Source organism: Oryctolagus cuniculus, chromosome 7, assembly GCF_051225735.1.
Source record: "Oryctolagus cuniculus isolate XC-2025 breed Fujian yellow rabbit chromosome 7, ASM5122573v1, whole genome shotgun sequence".
NCBI classification, from domain to species: domain Eukaryota; kingdom Metazoa; phylum Chordata; class Mammalia; order Lagomorpha; family Leporidae; genus Oryctolagus; species Oryctolagus cuniculus.
In genome coordinates this window covers 131284051-131305277 of record NC_142873.1, presented here as the reverse complement: position 1 = coordinate 131305277, position 21227 = coordinate 131284051, and the positions used below count along the sequence as shown (strand labels likewise).

The window sequence follows — 21227 nt, the reverse complement described above, 5'->3', positions numbered from 1 at the left end:
TCTGCTAATATTGTATATTACATTGATTGAGTTTTGTATGCTAAACCATCTTTGATTCTAGTAATAAATTCTTTTTGGATATGATTTACAGTCCTTTAGACTGCAGAATTCAGTTTGTTAATATATCATTGAAGATTTTTTTTCATCAGTGTTCATAGGGATACTGTTTTGTAGTTTTCTTGTGGTATCTTTTTAAATTTATTTATTTGGGAGACAGAGAGACATACGGAGAAACAAAGAGAAAAACTCCCAACCAATGAATGATTCACTCCCCAAATGCCCACAATGGCCTGGGCTAGACCAGGTTGAAGTCAGGACTGGGTCTCCTCTGTGAGTAGTAAGGACCCAACTTATGTAACGTGCTGTCTCCCAGCATGCGCATTATCATATCAAGCTGGAATCAGGAGCGGAGCCAGGACTCAAACCCAGGCACTCCAATATGGGATGCAAGTGTCCCAACTGCCAACTAAACTGCTGGGCCAAATGCCCCCATTTTGTGGCGTCTATCTGGCTTTGCTTTCAAGGTAATGCTGGTCTCTTAGAATGTGTTAAGAAGTAGACCTCCCTCCCCCGCTTCAATTGTTTCAGAAAATGAGGAGTGGCATTATTTCTTTAAATGTTAGTAGAATTCACAGTGAAGTCATCATATCTGGGGATATCTTTGTTGGGAGTTTTTGGTTACCTATTCAGTCTCCTTCTTAGCCTTGTCAGATTTTCTATTTCTTTGTGATTTAGTTGTGGTAGGTCTTGTGTTTCTGGGATTTTGTCTATTTCATGTCAGTTGTCCAATTTGTTGGCATACAATTGCTCATAGTGCTCTCTTACAATCACTTTTAGTTCTGTAGAATATGTAGTAATGTTCTCACTTTCATTTCTGGTATAATCAATTTGAGTCTTATCTTTTTTTTTAGTCAACATAGTTAAAGGTTTGTCAATTTTGTTGATCTTTTCAAAGAACAAACTTTTGATTTTGTTTATTTTTCCTATTATTTTATTTTCTTTTTTATTATCTTTCATATAATTGATATTATTTCCTTTCTTCTAGTTTTGGGTTTATTTTGTTCTTTTTCTAGTTCTTTTTCATAATTTCTAAGAACATTTATTTATTATTTACTTTATTCATTTGAAAGGCAGAGAAACAGAAAAAAAGAAGAGAAGGAGAGACAGAGATATCTCTCACCTGTTCATTCACTCCCTGAATGCCCATGACAGCCAAAGCTAGGCCAGGCTGAAGCCAGGAGCCAGGAAGTCTATCCTGGTCTTCCACGTGGGTTACAGGGGCCCAAGCTAAAATGGAGAGCAGAAGCAGGACCCAAGCTCAAGCACTCCAATAATAATACTTGGATGTATTATTATTAAAAACATAATACTAGATTTTATAATTGCCAATATGTTTACCTTTACTGAGAATTTTATTCATTTCATAGGACTTTGGTTAGTATATACTCTCCTTTCTTTTTTTCTTTTTAAAAAGATGTATTTATTTACTTGAAAGTCAGAATTACACAGAAAAGGAGAGGCAGAGAGACAGAGAGGTCTTCCATCCACTGGTTCACTCCCCAATTGGCTGCAATGGCCAGAGCTGCGCCAATCTGAAGCTAGGAGCCAGGAGCTTCCTCCAGGTCTTCCCATGCAGGTGTGGAGGCCCAAGAACTTGGGCCATCTTCTACTGCTTTCCCAGGCCATTGCAGAGAGCTGGATTGGAAGTGGAGCAGCTGGGACTTGAACTGGGCTGGGATGCTGGCACTGCAGGCAACGGTTTTACCCACTATGCCACAGCACCAACCCCCTACTCTCCTTTCGTTTTCACAGGAATCCTTTACTGTTTATTGTCATGTAATGATAATAAACTCCCTTAGTTTTTGTTTAACTGAGAATACCTTAATTTCTCCCTCACTTTTGAAGGACAGTTTTACTACATCGTTCTTGCTGCTCTCAAGGTTTTCTCCTTGTCTTTGGCTTGATAATTTGATTATAATGCATCTCATGGTTCTCTTTAAGTTCATCTTATTTGGAATTTGTTAAGCTTCTTGGATGTTTATATTCATGCCTTTCATAAAATTTAGATAGTTTTTAGCCATTATTTCTTCAAATAATATCTCTCTGCCTCTTTCTCTGACCATTCTTCTGGAACTCCCCCAATGTGTATGTTGGTCCACTTGATAGTGTCCCATAGGTGCCTTGGATACTATTCACTTTTATTAAGTTTCCCCATTTGTTCCTCAAACTCAGTAATTTCAGTTGTCCTATCTTTAATCTGAATCTTTTGCCTGCTCACATTTACCTTTGATTCTATCTAGTGAATTTTTATTTTAGTTATTGTACTTTTTAGCTCTAAAATTGCTTTTTGTTTTCTGTTTTCTAAAAATATTTTTATTGGAACCAGCACTGTGGAATAGTAAGTTAAGCCTTTGCCTGTGGTGCTGGCATCACATATGGGTGCCAGTTCAAATCCCAGATGCTCCACTTCCAATCCAGTTCCCTGCTAATGGCCTAAGAAAGCAGCAGAAGATGGCCCAAGTGCTTGGGCCCCTGTACCCATGAGGAAGACCCAGAAGAAGCTCCTGCTTCAGACTGGCCCAGCTCCAGCCACTGCAGCCATTTGGGAAGTGAACCAGTGCATGGAAGACCTCTCTCTGTCTATCTGTCTCTTTCTGTAACTCAGCTTCTTAAATAAATAAATAAGTCTTTTAAAAAGTGTTATTGATATTCCTAAAACATTTTTAAAAATAAATTTAAATTTTTTGTGTATTTGAGAGGGAGAGAGAGAGAGAGAGTGAGTGTGTGTACGTGTGTGTGTGTGTTTGTTACCATCCACTGGTTCACCCCCCAAATGCCTACAGTGACCTCAGTCAGGCCAAAATTGGGAGCCAGGGATTTAATTCAGGTTTCTCACATGGGTGGCAGGAACTCAACCATTAAGGCTAATACTGTCAGCTCCTAGGACCTGCATTAGCAAGAAACTAGAATCAGGGGCAGGAGCCAGGAATTAAACCCAGGCACTCCAGTACAGGACAATAGAATCCAATATCTTAACCACTGGACCAAATTCCTGCCCCTCTTTACTAATATTTCTGTTTTGCTCAAAGATCATTTTCTTGACTTCACCCATGTCTCCTTTAGTTCTCTGAGCATCTTTTAAAAAAAAGATTTATTTATTTATTTGAAAGTCAGAGTTACACAGAGAGAGGAGAGGCGGAGAGAGAGAGGGGGGGGTCTTCCATCCGATGGTTCACTCCCCAATTGGCTGCAGTGGCCAGAGCACCAATCTGAAGCCAGGAGCCAGGAGCTTCCTCCAGGTCTTCCCATGCAGGTGTGGGGGCCCAAGAACTTGGGCCATCTTCTACTGCTTTCCCAGGCCATTGTAGAGAGCTGATCAGAAGTGGAGCAGCTGGGACTCAAACTGGTACCCATACGGGATGCCGACACTGCAGGCGGCAGCTTTTCCTGCTACATCACAGCACCAGCCCCTCTCTGAGCATCTATAATACAGCTGTTTTTAAGTCTTTGCCATAGAATCTTTTTCAGGGACAGTTTCTGTTTGTTTTCCTTTTGAATAAGCCATCTATGTCCCTGTTTCTTTGTATGCCTTGTGTTTTCTTAGGGTTGTTGAAAATTGGACTTTTGAATACAATATCACGGTGGCAGGCACTGTGGCACAGCAAGTTAAAGCCCTGGCTTGAAGCACTGGCATCCCATTTGGGCGCTGGTTCTAGTCCCGACTGCTCCTCTTCAGATCCAGCTCTCTGCTATGGACTGGGAAAGCAGTGGAGGATGGCTCAAGTCCTTGAGCCCCTGCACCCACGAGGGAGACCTGGAAGAAGCTCCTGGCTCCTGGCTTCAGATCAGCACAGCTTTGGCTGATGCGGCCATCTGGGGAGTGAACCAGCAGATGGAAGACCTCTCTCTGTGTCTCTACCTCTCTCTTTATCTCTGTCTTTCAAATAAATAAAATAAATCTTTATAAAGAATGAATACAATATCGTGGTAACACTGGAATCAGATTCCTTATCTTCCTCAGCGTTTGCTGTTTTTTGTTTTCATTTGGTTTTGTTTTTGAAAAGTTTTTTTTTTTTAATTTGAGGTGCAAAAAGACTGAGAGACACAGACAGAGACTACATTGGCTGGTTCACTCCCAAGAGTCTCCAAATAGCTGGGGTTGGGCCACGCCAAAGCAGGAGCCTGGAACTCAGTCTGGGTCTCTGTGTGGGTGGCAGAACCCAACCACGTAAGCCATCATCACCTGCAATCTTCTAGGGTGCATACTAGTAGGAAGCTGGAGTAGGAAGCTGAATCAGAACTCAAACACAGGCACTCCAATATAGGATGTGGACTCTCAACCTCTATGTCAGATACCCTCCCCTGTTTTGCTTTTGATTGCCGTAGGATTTTTTTTTTTTTTTTTTTTTTTGACAGGCAGAGTGGACAGTGAGAGAGAGAGACAGAGAGAGAAAGGTCTTCCTTTGCCGTTGGTTCACCCTCCAATGGCCGCCGCTGCAGCCGGCGCACCGCGCTGATCCTGGCAGGAGCCAGGAGCCAGGTGCTTTTCCTGGTCTCCCATGGGGTGCAGGGCCCAAGCACCTGGGCCATCCTCCACTGCACTCCCTGGCCATAGCAGAGAGCTGGCCTGGAAGAGGGGCAACCGGGACAGAATCCGGCGCCCCAACCGGGACTAGAACCCGGTGTGCCGGCGCCGCAAGGTGGAGGATTAGCCTATTGAGCCACGGCGCCGGCTGATTGCCGTAGGATTAACTGGAGGTATAAATTGGGTCTTTACTGAGCATGTTTCTTCCCTTTGGCATAGGTGATGATTTTCTACTTTCCCCTGCATTGCAGTTGCTTTTGGATCTCCTACTCTTTAGTGTCTGGCTTCTCAGAAGGGAAAAAGAGAAAAATGAAAGGGAAGCCAAAAAGGCTGGAGGTCCTTTAAATTCCCTGGATGTCAGTCAGGTTGGATGTGAAGGTGCAAAATGACTGCCCAGCTCAGTGTTGTCGCCTACAAAAGGAGAAGCAGCAATCATGCATCAGAACACAGATCCCCAGTACTTGAAGGACAGGGTCCTTGTTGTCCATCCTGGCTCCTCCAGGTTAAATGCAAGTCACTCAAGGAACTCATGCATGCTCCCTCATGGGACTAAGGGATAGAGGATGGATAGCTGCTGCTGAGCTGAGAGCTAAATTAAAGTTAACATCAATTTGTCATAAAAAAAAAGCTCCTCTAAACATTGCAAACCTTCAATAGATTCCAGAGTGCCAGAATAGCTACATCAGGCAGATTCCACCAGTGGTATTATTGTCCATTTGGGAAGACAGATGTCTGATGCTTCCTCTCTGTCATCTTCCTCTTGTCTTCATTCTTGGAGAATATTTTGCCAAGATACAGAATTTTAAGTTGACATTTTTCTTTCATTACTTTATAGATACCACTCCTTTGTCTACTTGCTTTCATGGTTTTTGACAAATCTGTAGTCAATTTTGTTTATGCATGCTGTTTCTTTTTTTTTTTCTGGCATTTGCAGCATTTTTTCAGTAGTTTTATTATAATTTGCCTTGGTTTTATTACTATTTACCTTGCTTAGAAGTATTTGAGTTTCTTGGTTCTGTAGGTTTATAGTTTTTATCAAATGCAGAAAAATTTTAGTCATTTTTTAAATATTATTTATTTGAAAGGCAGAGTGACAGATAGGGAGAAAGAGACGGGGGGTGGGGGGAGGGAGAGAGAATCTTCTATCCACCAGTTCATGGCTCAATTGACTAAAATAGCCAGGGTTGGAACTGGCTGATGACAGGATCCAGGAACTCCACCTGGGTCTCTGATGTGGGTGGCAAGGAACCAAGTATTTGGGCCATTATTCGCTACCTTCCAGATGGATTAGCGGGCAGCTAGATCAGAAGCAAACTATCCTGCATTTGAACCAACACTCAAATATGGGATTTGGGTGGCCCGAACAGCAACGTAACTGACTGTGCCACAGTGTCCACTTCTTGTTATTATTTTTTCCAAAAAATGTTTGTTACCCTGCTTCTGTGACTTCCACTACATATGCACTACATCTTTTGGTATGATATTCAAGGTTCTGTTCACTTGTTCCCAGTTTCTCTCCCTTTGTTTCAGTTTGATCACTTCTATCATTGTACCTTCAAGTCATTCACTTTTTTCTGTCATGTCTATTATGCTTCCAATTCCATCCAGTGAATTACTCATTTCACATACTGAATTTTCCATCTCTAGAAACTCTGTTAGTCATTTTTAGAAATATTTCCCAGAATCCGGCTGAAAAGCCCATGAGAGTATTTCAGGCATGGAAAGCCAAGACACTCTGGGTGAAAAAAAAAACAAAAACAAACAAAAAAACAAACAAACAAACAAAAAACCTAAATGAAAGATCTCCGCGAGTGAGATCCCAGTGGAAAGAATGGGTCATCAAAGAAGGAGGTACCTTTCTCTGAAGGGAGGAGAGAACTTCCACTTTGACCATGGCCTTGTATAAATATTATCAGAGTCAGTGAACTCAGGGGGTGTCGCTCCCCCTCTTCGTGGAGGAACGACACAGGACCCTGCGCTGTTCTTTTGTCTGCTCGGTCCTTCCCGGGTTTGCTGCTGGTCCCTCCTGGGTTGGCTGCCGATCCCTCCACCTCCACCTCTTTATTTAATGTATGCTAAACTGATCTTCTGTATATAAAGAGAATCAAAAATGAATCTTGATGTGAATGGAAGGGGAGAGGGAGTGGGAAAGGGGAAGGTTGCGGGTGGGAGGGACGTTATGGGGGGGAAGCCATTGTAATCCATAAGCTGTACTTTGGAAATTTATATTTATTAAATAAAAGTTAAAAAAAAAAAAGAAATATTTCCCAGAGCCAGCATTGTGGCCTAATGGCTAAAGCCTTTTGAGTCCTAGCTGTTCCACTTCTGATCCAACTCCCTGCCAATGTGCCTGGGAAAGTAGTGGAAAATGGCACAAGTGCTTGGGCCCCTACACCCACATGGGGGACCTGGAAGAAGCTTCGGGAATAGGAAGCCAAATCAGGACTCAAATCCAGGCACTCCAATATGTCTGGCCCATCCCTGGCCTTTGTAGCCATTTGGGGAGTGAACCAGAGGATGGAAGATCTTTTTTGATCTCTCTCTCTCACTCGTTCACTCTCTTTCTCTTTCTCCCTGAAACTCTTCCTTTCAAATGAATAGAATAAATCTTTAAATATATATACTATATATATATCTTCCATTTTAAAAATTAATTATATCTCTAAAAAGATCCACTGTCATTTCTGGGCCTATTTCTGTTGATTGATACTTCTTTCCTACTAAGGTCACAATTTCTTATTTCTTTGTGGATCTAGTAGTTCTTTAAATAAAGATTTATTTATTTATTTGAAAGTCAGAATTACAGAGAGAAAGGGAGAGAGACAAAGAGAGAGATCTTCCATCCACTGGTTCACTCCTCAGATGGCAGCAATGGCTAGGGCTGGGCCAGGTTGAAACTAGGAGCTAGGAGCTTCATCCAGGTCTCTCATGTGGGTGGTAGAGGCCCAAGTACTTGGGCCATCTTCTGTTGCTTTCCCAAGCACATTAACAAGGATCTGGATTGGAAGTAGAGTAGCCAGGATGTGAACCAGCACCCATATGGGACACCAGCATCTTAGGTCATAGTTTTACCCACTAAGCAACAGTGCTGGCCTGGTCTGGTAATTTTTTACTGGATGTTGGATATTATGAATTTGATGTTATCAAGGACTGAATTTATTGTCTTGCTAAAATAGTATTGAACCTTGGCTGGCGCCGCAGCTCAACAGGCTAATCCTCCGCCTTGCAGCGCCGACACACCGGGTTCTAGTCCCGGTTGGTGAGCCAGATTCTGTCCTGGTTGCTCCTCTTCCAGTCCAGCTCTCTTTTGTGGCCCGGGAGTGCAGTGGAGGATGGCCCGAGTCCTTGGGCCCTGCACCTGCATGGGAGACCAAGAGAAGCACCTGGCTCTTGGCTTCGGATCAGCGCGGTGCACCGGCCACGGCGCGCTGGCTGCAGAGGCCATTGGGGGGGTGAACCAACAGAAAAGGAAGACCTTTCTCTCTGTCTCTCTCATTGTCCACTCTGCCTGTCAAAAAAAAAAAAAAGTATTGAGCTTTGTTTTAACACTTGAGTACATTGCTTTCTGAATAGCTGGATTGTTCTTCAGCTTTTTTTAAGATTTATTTATTTATTTGAAAGTCAGAGTTATACAGAGAGAGAAGGAAATGCAGAGAGAGAGAGAGAGAGAGAGAGAGAGAGAGAGGTCTCCCATCCTCTGGTTCACTCCCTAAATGGCTGCAATGGCCAGAGCTGGGCTGATCCGAAGCCAGGAGCCAGGAGCTTCCTCTGGTCATCCCATGCCAGGGTAGGGGCCCAAGGAATTGGGCCATCTTCCACTGCTTTCCAAGCCATAGCAGGGAGCAGCCGGGACATGAACTGGCATCCATATGGGATGCAAGCACCCACTAAGCCACAGTGCCGGCCCCCTTAAGCTTTCTTAAGGCAAATTTAAAGTAACCTGTATTCTAGGGCTAGAATAGTTGAATAGGGCTCCTTTTAAGGTGTGACCCTAGGTGCTCAATGAAGACCCTCTAATCTGGCTTGTCGGAACTGAAACATTTCCTAACCCTGTTGATCTCTGAGAATTCTTAGAAATTTCCCGTTGTTCTTTGCCTGTCTTTGTGGAGTTTTGCCATACTCTCATGTAGCTTAGTGTTCAGGAAAAACTTGGAAGACCATGTGCAGACTTCTGCTGTTCCTTCTCTGTGGCTGCCTTTTCTCTGGTAGACTGCCCCACACATTTCTGACATGTTGCCTCCCTGGCCTCCTTTATCTATCCACTCAGTTTTGCAAGACTGCTGTACTCTGCAGAGGATTCCCTTCATGTTAGCACATTCTGGAAAGTGCTTTCCATCAGAAATCCCTGGAACTTGCCGTGCTCACCTAATCCGCCCCACCCCACCCCATCGATAAAGTCTTCTGATGTTTCTTATCAAATGTCCCAGAGCATTTATTTATTTTCTACTTTTCTGCTTGTAATGATGAAAGTGTCATCCTCATTTTTTCCTCATGCCACTTTATTTCTTTTTCAGTGACTTGTTTTTCTTGTTCATTGCCTGTTTTTCTGTAGGAAGGTTGAGGTGTATTTTTTTTTTTCAAGAATGAATTTCTGGTGCCAGAGTCATGGCATAGCAAGCTAAAGTGCCTGCTATGCCATATGGGTGATGGTTTGAGTCCCAGCTGCTCCACTTCTGATCCAGCAGATGATGGCCCACGTGCTTGGGTCCCTGCCACCCACATGGGAGACCCAGATGAAGCTCCAAGCTCCTGGCTTTGGCCTGGCCAGCCCCAGCCATCTTGGCTACTTGGGGAGTGAACAGCAGATGGAAGATCTCTTTGTCTCTCTCTGTCTTTCCCTCTCTGTGTCATTCTGCCTTTCAAATAAACACAAGTTGGGCAAAATTTCTGCTTGCTGAGTACCAAGGTTTGTGCCCAGATCAGCTACAGAGAAGAACATAGCTTATGATGGAAATTTTATACCAGATCCAAGATTTTATGCCAGATCCCAAAGCATTTTTTTTTTCAAAGAATTGTAATAAGAGATGGAGCATGGCTTTACCAGATGATTCTAAAGACAGAGCACAATCAAAGCTATGGCTACCAGGAGGGGGAAGGGGGCCAGTTAATGCAAAAGTAGACCAGTCAAGAACAAAGGACATGATAATAGCTGGAGGGTGAGAGAGAGAGAGAGGGAGAGAGAAAGAGGAATCTTCTGTCCACTGGTTCATTCCCCAGATAGCTGCACCAGCCAGGGCTGGACCAGGCAGGAGCCAGGAGTCAGGAGCTCTTGCTGTCCTCCATGTGGGTGGCAGGGATCCAAGTACTTGTGCCATCTTCCACTGCTTTCCCAAGTACATTAGCAGGAAGCTGGGTCAGAAGGAGAGCAGCTGGGACTTGAAGCAGTGCTCTAGTATGGGATGCCAGCATTGCAAGAGGCCTCAACCCTCTGTACCACAATGCCAACCCCACTTACTTGATTTTTATTTATTTATAAGTCAGAGACAGAGAGATCTCCCATCTTCTTGTTTACTCCCCAAGTGCCTACAACCATAACTGGCCCAGGCCCAAGATACGATCTGGGAGCTCAATCTGGGTCTCCTCCATGGGTGGCAGGGACCCAGCTACTGCAGCCATCACTTGCTGCCTCCGATCATTAGCAGGAAGCTGAGATCAGGAGTAGATCCAGATCTTGAACTCAGGCATTCAGATATGGGTTGTGGATGCCCCAAATGGTGTCTTAACTGCTGTGCTAAATACCTGCCCCACTTTTCTCTAATGTTTAACACGCAGTATTATAATTATTTTTCCTATGTCTAATAATCCTCTCTGCTGTGGTGTAAACCAGTTTTCTTTTCCTTGACATCAAGACTTGAAATATGTGTGGATTTCCCAAATAGTAAAATGAAGCTTCATATTGCCTCTGAAGATCCTTTCTCTTCATCCCAGGTAGAGACAGCTGGAGTGAGTGATGAGGAACATTGCAAGTGCATGTTTCTTCTCTGTAAAGATGTTTACCAGAGAAGGCGATCAGTAAACAGTAGTCAGAGTTAAATGATCTTTCAAAGTCATTTCCTCAATAAAGAGGAGATAACTGAATGGGGTTTTATCTTCAGTGTTCTCTTTTAATCATTCATGAAGAAAAAGCCTTGAGCTTCCTGGATTGTGTCTGGCAACCAGGCCATGGTGATATCAATAATAACGGGTAACTGAAGGCTAGTTCCTAGCAGAAGTGAGTGACCCGAGTGCTGTCATCAGCAGGCAAGAAGCACAGCCCTTTCCCAAGAGCGCGTTCCCAGATCTGACGTGGTTCCGTGCTGTCCTCAGTGCGGATCTTCAGCTTTGCCATGGCTCTGGGGTGCCTCCTGCGGTCATTCCTTCCTGATTGCTAACGACTTTCCCTTCTGTTTCTCACCAAAAGGAAGTCAAATGATGATGTGATGTTTACTTTCATGTGTCAGTTTGATTGGAACACAGGATACCAGACATCTAGTTAAACTTTATTTCTGGGTGTGTCAGTGAGGGCATCTCCAGAAGAGATTAGTCTTTGAGTCTGTAGCAGATTGCGATACAGATTCCAAATTTAAGGGGGCATCACAGAATCAGCAGAGGGCCTGAATAGCACAAAAAGATGGAACAAGGGAGTTTACTCTCTCTGCCTGTTTGAGCTGGGTCATTTGTTTTCTGTTGTCTGCTCAGCCTCCGTAATTACATGAGCCAATTCTTCATCTCCCCCCGACACACACACTCCCACCCCATGTATGATCCCGTTGGTTCTGGTTATCTGGAGAACACTGTCTAAAGCAGATAGGCACTAATGTTTAAGTGTTTGCAATGTTGCAATGACTCTGCTAAAGGACTGACTAACTCATTTATCATTAACAAATTCTAGGAGGTAGATATTATTCGTGTAGCTTTACAAATGAGGAAAGTAAGATTACAAATTCAGGGCTAGCACTGTGGCATAGCAAGTTAAGCTGCTGCCTGCCGAGCTGGCATGGCATATGGATGCTGGTTCGAGTCCCTGCTGTTCCACTTCTGATCTAGCTCCCTGCTAATGCACCTGGGAAGGCAGCGGAAGATGGCCAAGGGCTTCAGCCCTGCATCCACGTGGGAGACCTGGAAGAAGCTCCTGGCTCCTGGCTTCTGACTCCTGGCTTCAGCCTGGCTGTTGTAGCCGTTTGGGGAGTGAACCAGCAGATACAAACTTCTGTCTCTCTGCCTCTGCCCCCTCCCTTTCTGTAACCCCACCTTCCAAATAAATAAATAAATAAATCTTTTTAAAAATCACAAATTCATAAATATGAGAGCTCAACTTGAACAAGACCCATGTTTTTGTTTTTAAGCTGTTTCCAGGTATCCTTGATATTGCATCAAAGATGAAAATCTCTTGGTCTTCTACCTCCCCACCAATCAGAGGAGCCTCCACTTCTGGGTACTTAGTACAGTGTTTCCCCTAATAATTCCTTTGAAAATAAAAGGAAGAGGGGATCCCTGTGTCTTTTTTTTTTTTTTTTTTTTTTTTTGACAGGCAGAGTGGACAGTGAGTGAGAGAGAGAGACAGAGAGAAAGGTCTTCCTTTACCGTTGGTTCACCCCCCAGTGGCCTCTGCGGCCGGCACACCGCGCTAATCTGAAGCCAGGAGCCAGGTGTCTCTCCCGGTCTCCCATGGGGTGCAGGGCCCAAGGACTTGGGCCATCCTCCACTGCACTCCCGGGCCACAGCAGAGAGCTGGCCTGGAAGAGGAGCAACCGGGACAGAATCCGGCGCCTCGACTGGGACTAGAACCCAGTGTGCCGGTGCCGAGGATTAGCCTATTGAGCCGCAGCGCCGGCCAAGGGATCCCTGTGTCTTAAAAAGGAAGAATAGTGTAGAACAGCACTCCTTTCTATCAAGCAGACTCCTTGAGATAGAACTGTGTTCCTGACCCATCTTGGCCTGCAGACTTACCACTCAGTGGGGCCTCTTGGTGCTGTTGTTACACATGTTCTCAGAGAAATGCTTAGAATGGAAGGAGTGCCAGGTGTCTGGCAGGAATCATGATAGCCACAGCATGCTGAGCATCTGTAATGTGCCAAGGTCTGCTCTATTTGCCTTACAAACATCCTCTCATGAATCCCTGGAGCAGTCCTCCCAAGGTATTTAGGAGTGTTGCCATTTCACACTCACATTTGTGAGAGCTTAAGGGAACTTGACCAGAGAAAGAATCAGATTCAGGAATTGATCCAGGTTTACCTGGCCCTAGTGCTCATTTTCTGCACTATACTACCTCTTGTGTAGACATGTAGAGGGGATTTATTATAACCCACAGGGACCATTGCATGACCAGCACTGAGCACATAAACTACCTCCCATAGAGTGATGACTGGGCAGTGTTCTATTCTGTACATAGTCTCAGTTGGCTGTGCACATCCTGAGTAAGCGTGCACAGGGTTGGCAGTAAAACTCATCAGATGGTGCCTGGGAGTCACAGTTTAGTTCAGAGCACTGGAGATCCCCACCTTCCAGGTAGTAGAACACCAAATGTGGAAAATTCTGAACTGTTAAACCGTTGTTCTCCAGTCCTTGGTGGCTAATTGGGCAATCTGAAACAAAGCACTGCATCTCCTGTTTACTGCTGGCTACAGGTGAGGTAGGCTCCTCTCAGCTCCCTGGAAAGCTTTATAGCTCATTGTCCATTTCTCATATTACTTCCTGAACCTTTCCTGTGTTTTTCTATTTTAAATTTGGTTGGTGATCTCAGGAGGTATATAAATGCCTGAATACATTATTGTATTCAATATGTTGCAAATTATTACACATTTCAAATATATCTTATTTGGGAAAGCTATCTTTTTTAAATTATAGCATTAAAATACATAACATTCTTTTTATCGTTCAATTTTAGTATATGTGCTGCCAAAGCGAGCACATAACATTCTTTTTTAAAAGGTTGTTTATTTATTTATTTGAGAGGCAGAGAGAGATTGATCATCCGCTGGTTCACTCCCTAAATGTCTGCAGAGGATAGACCTGGACCAGGCTGAAGCTGAGGGCCAGGAAATTCAATCCAGGTATCCCACTTGGGTAGCCATCACCTGCTGCCTCCCATGGTGCATGTTAGCAGGAAGGTGGAATCAGAAGCAGAGCTGGGACTTGACCCCAGGCACTCTGATATGACATGGGCATCAAATCAGCATGCTGTGCTAGTGCCCACTGCACATGACATCCTTACACTGTGAAAACACAAAGGAATTGAAGAGTTTTTAAGAGCTGAAGTGCTTCCTCTACCGTGTTCTGAGGCATCTCACGTGGTATAAGACAGCTAAGAAAATTCTTGCCTTGAGTGTTGAATGCCTCAGCATGTCATATGTAGATTTGCAGAAACATTCAGCAGAGGTGGTGGCTGATGAAGGGGAAAAGATTCATCCTAGAAAAAAATATATGTCATCCTTCTTCACATCCATGTACAATGTTGTCAAGTCAATACAATTCTCATTAGGCTTATGGTCCATATAGCTGGACAGGAAGAACTGTGAAAGTCGTACCTGAATCTTAGCATTCATTTTTCTCTTAGCATTCCCCATTATTCCCAATTCATCATTTTGGGATTACGTCCTATTTTATGGATGTTAAACATGAGAAAGTTTTAATAAGTAAAAAGTTTTAATAAGTTTGATTAACTCAGAACAGTCAGAGTTCTGTAGTGTAGTTTCTAATGCTTATTCCCTTCAGTTCAGCTGCCAAACAACAGCAAAGGCTCACATCCGTAATAAAGCAAATCTCCAAAGGCTCCAGGACCAGATAGGAGGTGAACCTGCTGTTCGGAAGAGACCTCATGGGTATAGGTATATCCCTCAGGGAGGGATGCTTAAGGAATGTAGCTTATTTTTTTTTTTCAAATAATGTGTGTATGTATTATAACTAATGATTTATTTGGATTAAGATTTCCATCTTAGAGCCCAAGTTATCAATATTATAGGAAGACAGAAAAGAACCAGTATGAAAGGTCAAGAGACAATTAAAGCACAAGATCTGAATGAGGTAAGATATTAAAAAGACAATATTCTGCTACATTTTCTAATACAGGTAAGGTAAACTCCATAAGGATGCTTAAGAATTACTGAAAATGGGCAAAAGGAGAAAGCACACATCCAGAAATGGTAACTCTACATTCTAAGATTGTGATCAGTAGTTACAGAATGCCCTTTCCAAGGCATTCCCAGCAGTCAGTTAGAAAGGAGCCACTAAAGATGTCTTTCAGATAAACTAGTCTGTCAAGATTTAAGAGTGAAAAATTAGGACAATCTGATAATAATATAATAGAACTTGTTCTATGAATGGGGTGTCCATGGAGAGAGAGAGAAAAAGAGAGAGAGATTCAGGCATCATTATCCCTATTTTACACATGAGGAAACCAGGTCTAAAAGTGAAGCAACTGCTCTGGTCTCTCTGTTGTTAGCTAGTAGTACAGAACTGGTAGGGCTTCCTGCTGTCACACCATTCTTCACTGCCCAGCTTCCAGAGTACACATGAATCAGTTGCATGCTGTTTCCTAATTGGCCAAATCTAACATGCAGTTAGTTTCCTGGGCAGGTGTGCTTTCACCATGGAGCAGTGTCCACAGCTTGCTTGATGACAAGGTAGTCATCAAGGAAATTGTCCCCATTCTCACAGTTTGCTCACTAAGCTGCATTTTTATTTCAATTTAATTACTTGGTATGTTAAAAATGTTTTTAACTGTACATAATTTTTGGGTTCAGTATGATAATTCGCTACAAGTATACATGTGTAATGATCAGATTGATTTAGTTAGCATTTCCATCTCCTTAAACTTAAAACATATTTTTTGGTTAGCACATAGTTACACATGTTTATGGGGGTACAGTGTGGCGTTCGGTTACCTGCAACAATGTATGTTGATTAAATCAGGGTGATGGGCATTTGCCTCTCTTTATTATTACTCTCTAGTTAGAACCTCCAAGCTCCCCTCTTCCAATTATTCATAAAGTATAGACTAGGTTATTGTGAACTACAGTCACCTCACTGTGCTTTACAACACTAGAACTTAATCCTTCCGTCTGTTTTGGATGGAAGGAATCAGTTCTTAACAGAATTTTTTTTTTTTTTTTGGACAGGCAGAGTGGAGAGTGAGAGAGAGAGACAGAGAGAAAGGTCTTCCTTTGCCGTTGGTTCACCCTCCAATGGCCGCTGCGGCCGGCACACTACAGCTGGTGCACCGCGCTGATCTGATGGCAGGAGCCAGGTACTTATCCTGGTCTCCCATGGGGTGCAGGGCCCAAGTACTTGGGCCATCCTCCACTGCACTCCCTGGCCACAGCAGAGAGCTGGCCTGGAAGAGGGGCAACCGGGACTAGAACCCGGTGTGCCGGCGCTGCAAGGCAGAGGATTAGCCTAGTGAGCCGCGGCGCCGGCCTTAACAGATTTTTGTAAAAGAGAAAACACACTTTGACAAAATTGAATAGAGTAGATATTAAAAGGACTTTTAAGTTAGACTTGGATTTGAATCCCCTTACTGACTGTGTGACCTTGGTCACGTTATCTAAGTTATCTAAGCCTTGCCTATCTCTTCTGAAAAAGAATGTAATAGTAATTCCAGTCTCATAGGAGTCCTGGGAAAACAAAATGAGATAATTCATGTAAAGCATGTACCGTAGCATCTAACATATAGGAAGCTCTTGATAAGTAGTAGCTGCCACCATTATTACTCCGATGATTATTATCACTTAATTTGGATAGATTTGAACAACACCTTATATTTATAGGTACCTAGAATTTATAAAATACTTTCAAAATCATATTTTATTCCTTCTGTGATGGCTATAATGTAGGAAGAATGAGTATTACTACATTGTACATTGCATGAACAGGCTTGTTGAGAAAAATACATGTTAGGAGCAATGGTACCCTGACCTAGTTTTCCTCAGTTCATATTTCCTGGGTGACTTTATAATTGAGTTAGGCAGAAAAATGTTATTATCAGAATTTATAGGAAACACTGCTATTGTATGTAGAATTAATTGTGTAAAATGCTTTTTACAGATATTTAATATGAGCCAAGAAAAAATTGAAATATTTGAAAGTGATTTATCAAAAGAGAAAAAGAAGAGAAAGCAATTAGCATGCAGTCTTAATTCCATACAGAAGGCTTTGAAAGTTAAAAGTGAGGTACTGCCATTCAAGATGTTTTTTTTCTCTTATAATAATCCTAACTTGGGAATTTCACATTATCTTCTATTTTAAAATAAATTATAACTATATATCTTAGCCTATGGTGCCATAAGTGGTACTATAGACTCAGTAGCTAAAATAACAGATATTAATTTTCATACAGTTTTGGAGGCTGGGAAATCTCAGCTCAAGCTGCGGAACAATTCACTTCCTATGGAGGGCCTTTCTTCCTGGCTTGCAGACAGCTGCCTTCTCGATCTATGCTCACATGATGGAGACAGAAGAAGCTCTGGTGTCTTCCTTTTTTATAAAAGCACCAAGCCTATCAAGTCAGAGACTCACCCTTACATTCTCATTTGACCTTTATCACCTCCTTGATATTGGGGATTAGGGCTTCAGCACACAAAGGGGGTGGCCACAATTCAGTCCATGGCACTATAGAATGTGTACCTCTAGTAACAATAATGGAGTAGGTAGTTCTGTTGCTTCCCCAAGCTGAGTTCCAGCACTAGTCAAAGAATCCTGCAAATAGCAGGTGATTGTTACGGTGTTCATAGACTCATGTATTTGTCTCTTGTTTTAACCTCATATTGGAAAGATCTATTAGGACACAATCAATCTATACTTTGAAGAGAAGCATGGAAGTGAGTTTGTGGAAGTCCAGTGTAGAGCACAGTGATACTGAATCAGTTTGCAGGATGGGTGGCAGCCAGTATAATGTCCCAGATCCCATCCTAATGAAATGAGATAGGAAATTGATACCACTTGCCCTTCCTGTGGTGTTGGGAAGACACTCCCTTATCATCTTGCCTTTTTGTTGAGTGCTTATTAGCACACTCCCTCTCTGACTTCAAGGTTTTGGGGAAGTACCAAGTAGCTGTTCTTCTAAAGTAAATTTTATGTAACCTGTTCCCTTCATTGGACACCACAGTCTGACTCTCAGACCCTAATCTTCCACTGTATAGTCCATATGATCAATGTAAAAATTTGATGAAAATCTTCATCTGACTTAAGATGAAAATCATCTCATGGATATGAACGGAAAATCAGAGGACTAGTCACTGGGTATACACTGTTAAATAAGGCAGTATAATTTGTATTTAAAAGCACAAAGTCTAAAGTCAGATAGACATGGGTCTGCAATCTCAGCTTTGCCTCTTCCTGGCTTTGTGAACCTAAGTGGGTCATTTAAGTTCCCCGGGCCTTAGTTTCAATAATCCATTGCTAAGATTGTCACAAGATTAAAGGAAAACCACATAACACATTATTCTGTTAAAGGTAGTTTTTAAAATACATTTCAAAACAGATAATAACCATTTAATACAGGAGTCTCTGAAGAGTTTACCTCTATACAAACCTTGCTTAATGTAGGAATGACACTAGAAACCCAGTCTTTCAACCTGTGGATCAGAGAAACAGAATGCTAAGGTTAATTAAAATTTTTTAACAAAACATTATCAGAACCATTTTAAGACTTTTAGAAATATTATACTTTGTATGAAGAAATAGTCTCAGCCAGCGCCGCGGCTCACTAGGCTAATCCTCCGCCTTGCAGCGCCAGCACACCGGGTTCTAGTCCCGGTCGGGGCACCGGATTCTGTCCCGGTTGCCCCTCTTCCAGGCCAGCTCTCTGCTGTGGCCAGGGAGTGCAATGGAGGATGGCACAGGTGCTTGGGCCCTGCACCCCATGGGAGACCAGGAGAAGTACCTGGCTCCTGCCATTGGATCAGCACGGTGTGCTGGCCGCGGCGGCCATTGGAGGGTGAACCAACGGCAAAGGAAGACCTTTCTCTCTGTCTCTCTCTCACTGTCCACTCTGTCTGTCAAAAAATAAAAATAAAAAAATAGTCTTATTCTAAAAATTATCTTCATTTTTAATAGGAATTAGAAAAATCAAAATCAGAACTTACATTCCTGTATGATGAAATTCAAAGTCTTCCAGGGGCAGTAGACAGCAGAGGCCATTTTTTAACAGCGTATGACCTGCTACAGAAAGAGAATTCTGAATTAGAAACAAAGGTGAGATTGAATTGTTAAATATTTAAATTTTCAATATTTAATATATTTTAATGAGGGTAGGATAGAATGAAATAATTTTCAATAAGAAATGACTTGGAGATTAAAACTTCTTTTATTATTATAGAACAAATTGCCATATAAAGTGGATCATAAGTCAAGTTATATTTGTATTTCAGGACAAATATTAAGACTTCAACCAGTACTTGGTATTTAGAATTAATGTGTGAATTTTTAACTTCAAATCAGCTTCATGACAACTTAATTGCTAGAGCACATATTACAATGTGAAAAGTTTACTTAAATGTCTTCAATTTAGAAAAGTATAGTTCTGTTATAGTGAGAAGTGGGATTATGCTTAAAATTAGGAAAATGCTTAAATGTCCTGACCTAAATTTGTTCCCTGAGCTTAAAAATGACTACCAGATCAGAGTTAGTCCAATGGTAGATGAAGAGGTTACCTATGGTGTAATTTATAGAGTCCTACCTATTATGTTATCTTCTCCTGGCTGAAAATTCCTTTCCTCAATCACTCTTTCAATCTAGATTAAAATGGTAGCAAGGAATGAAGGTTTGAAAGCAACAGTTAAAATATGCTGGGTTGTATTTTAATGTCATGTATGAGATGAAGAGCTAGATCAAGGCCTAATTCATCCTATCTGCAGTTGTTTAGAAACGAAGTAGCAAGTTGCTGAAGGATTGAGATCTGGATTATGTGACAGTAAGGAGGGAAAGATCCAGAATACTTCCTGGGAGGGTGAATGTGTAGGGCACACCCTGCAACTAAGCATAGCTTGTGGGGCCTTGTCACACAGTGAGTTATCACTGTGTGCAAGGAAAGAACTTGTGTTTCAGAGAAACATCAGGAAAGTTAACACAAAGGAGGGACTGGAGTGAGAAGAGTATAATGTATCCTATAAGGTAATAATGTAAGATCGAGAAACCCAGATCACTATCCTGGTAATATAGATATAGCTATCCTACTCTCTCCCTTGTTTTTTAACCTGTTTATGTTGAAACAATTTCACACTTTATACAAAAGTTACCAAAATATTACAAAGAATTCCCATAAGCCTCCACACTTCTAAATGTTAGCATGATGCAGTGTTTGCCTTATTATTGTCTCTCCCTACACACACACACACACACACACACACACACACACTGTGAACCCTTAGAAAGTAACCTAGAGGTATAATCTTTACCTGTAAATATTTCCATGTGTGTTTGCTAAAAATAGCAATATACCTTATGTTACTACAATACAAATCTGAAAAATCATAAAATTAACAGTGACACAGTATTTCTATTACATCTACAACTTGGATTCAGATTTACCAGTTACCCCACTTTCTAACAAATGAACAGTTTTTTTCTAGTAGAATACCTAATGCAGGATCATAAATTGTATGTAGTTGCCACGTCCTAAGCTCCTTTAATCTCCAACTGTTCCTCAGTCTGTGTTTGTCTTTCATGACCTTGCTATTTTTGAAGAGCACGGTCATAGTCTGAGCAGCTATAACAGAATGCCATAAACCAAGTGGCTTAAACAGCATTTATTTCTCACAGTTGTGGAGGCTGGGAACCCAAGACCAATGTACTAACAGATCCCATGTTTGGTAGGACTCCCTTTCTGCACACTGTCATCTTCTCATTGCACCCTCACATGGCTGAGGGCTGAGGGCAGAGACAGAGGAGGCAAGCTCTGTCCTGTTTTGTCTTAAAATGGCGCTAATGTCTTCGTGAGGGGTCTACCCTTGTGACCTAATCATTTCTCAAAGCCCTTCCAAATCCCATACCACTGAGAGTTAGGGTTGCAACATCTTGAGGGAAAACAAGCACGCAGGCCATAACAGGTATAGACCACTGACTGTGAAGAATGTCTCTCAGCTGGCTTTGTCTGATGTCTCCTCACAACACAACTCAGGTTAAGGCACTGTCTGATAGATTTCTCCACCTTTGCAATTAGTACATGTTCAGGAGATTACTTTTGAGACTATATGTGTTTTGTTTCCCATCAAACTTTTATCCCTTAAAAAGTTCCTGTTTTGAATATTTGATTCATTATATTCCATTTTCTCTACGAAACTGAGGATGGTTTAGACTTAAAGGTTGGTTTGCTAGGTGTGGCTAAACAGGTTGAGTCTTAAGTATTTGATGAAGTGCCTGTCTTTTGTTTGGATCACAATACCCAGGCTCCAAGTTCAAGCTGAAAGGGCTGAGATCATGTAGGTCAACTCCTTCAGCTGATACATGAGAACTCTGAGGCCCAACAATACTAACCCACTGCCAAGTTACTTGGTGATTCTCAGCCTATGCACTTTCTATCCCACCCCAAGCCCTCAATCAGAAAATGGAATGATCAGTTTAATTTTTATAGTATTTAAACATGGCTGATTGTTAGGTTGAGCTGTTATTCATTAAGATATCATCCTGACAAGGAGAAACCTGTGGAACAGAGCTGGCCTGTTCCACA

The 21227-nt window shown here is 42.2% G+C and overlaps 1 protein-coding gene across 11 annotated transcripts in view; it reads left to right on the top strand.

The window, feature by feature from the left end:
- The window catches only part of CCDC30 (coiled-coil domain containing 30), a 157166-nt gene that overhangs the window by 52153 nt on the left and 83786 nt on the right, over nucleotides 1-21227 (top strand). Inside the window, exon 6 of one of the 11 annotated variants that reach the window (XM_089300843.1) lies at nucleotides 18617-18754. The exons of the other annotated variants lie outside the window; for them this stretch is intronic. Coding sequence (XP_089156969.1) covers nucleotides 18617-18754 — 138 coding nt within the window. The remainder of the gene's footprint in view (nucleotides 1-18616; nucleotides 18755-21227) is intronic. 11 annotated transcript variants of the gene reach the window in all.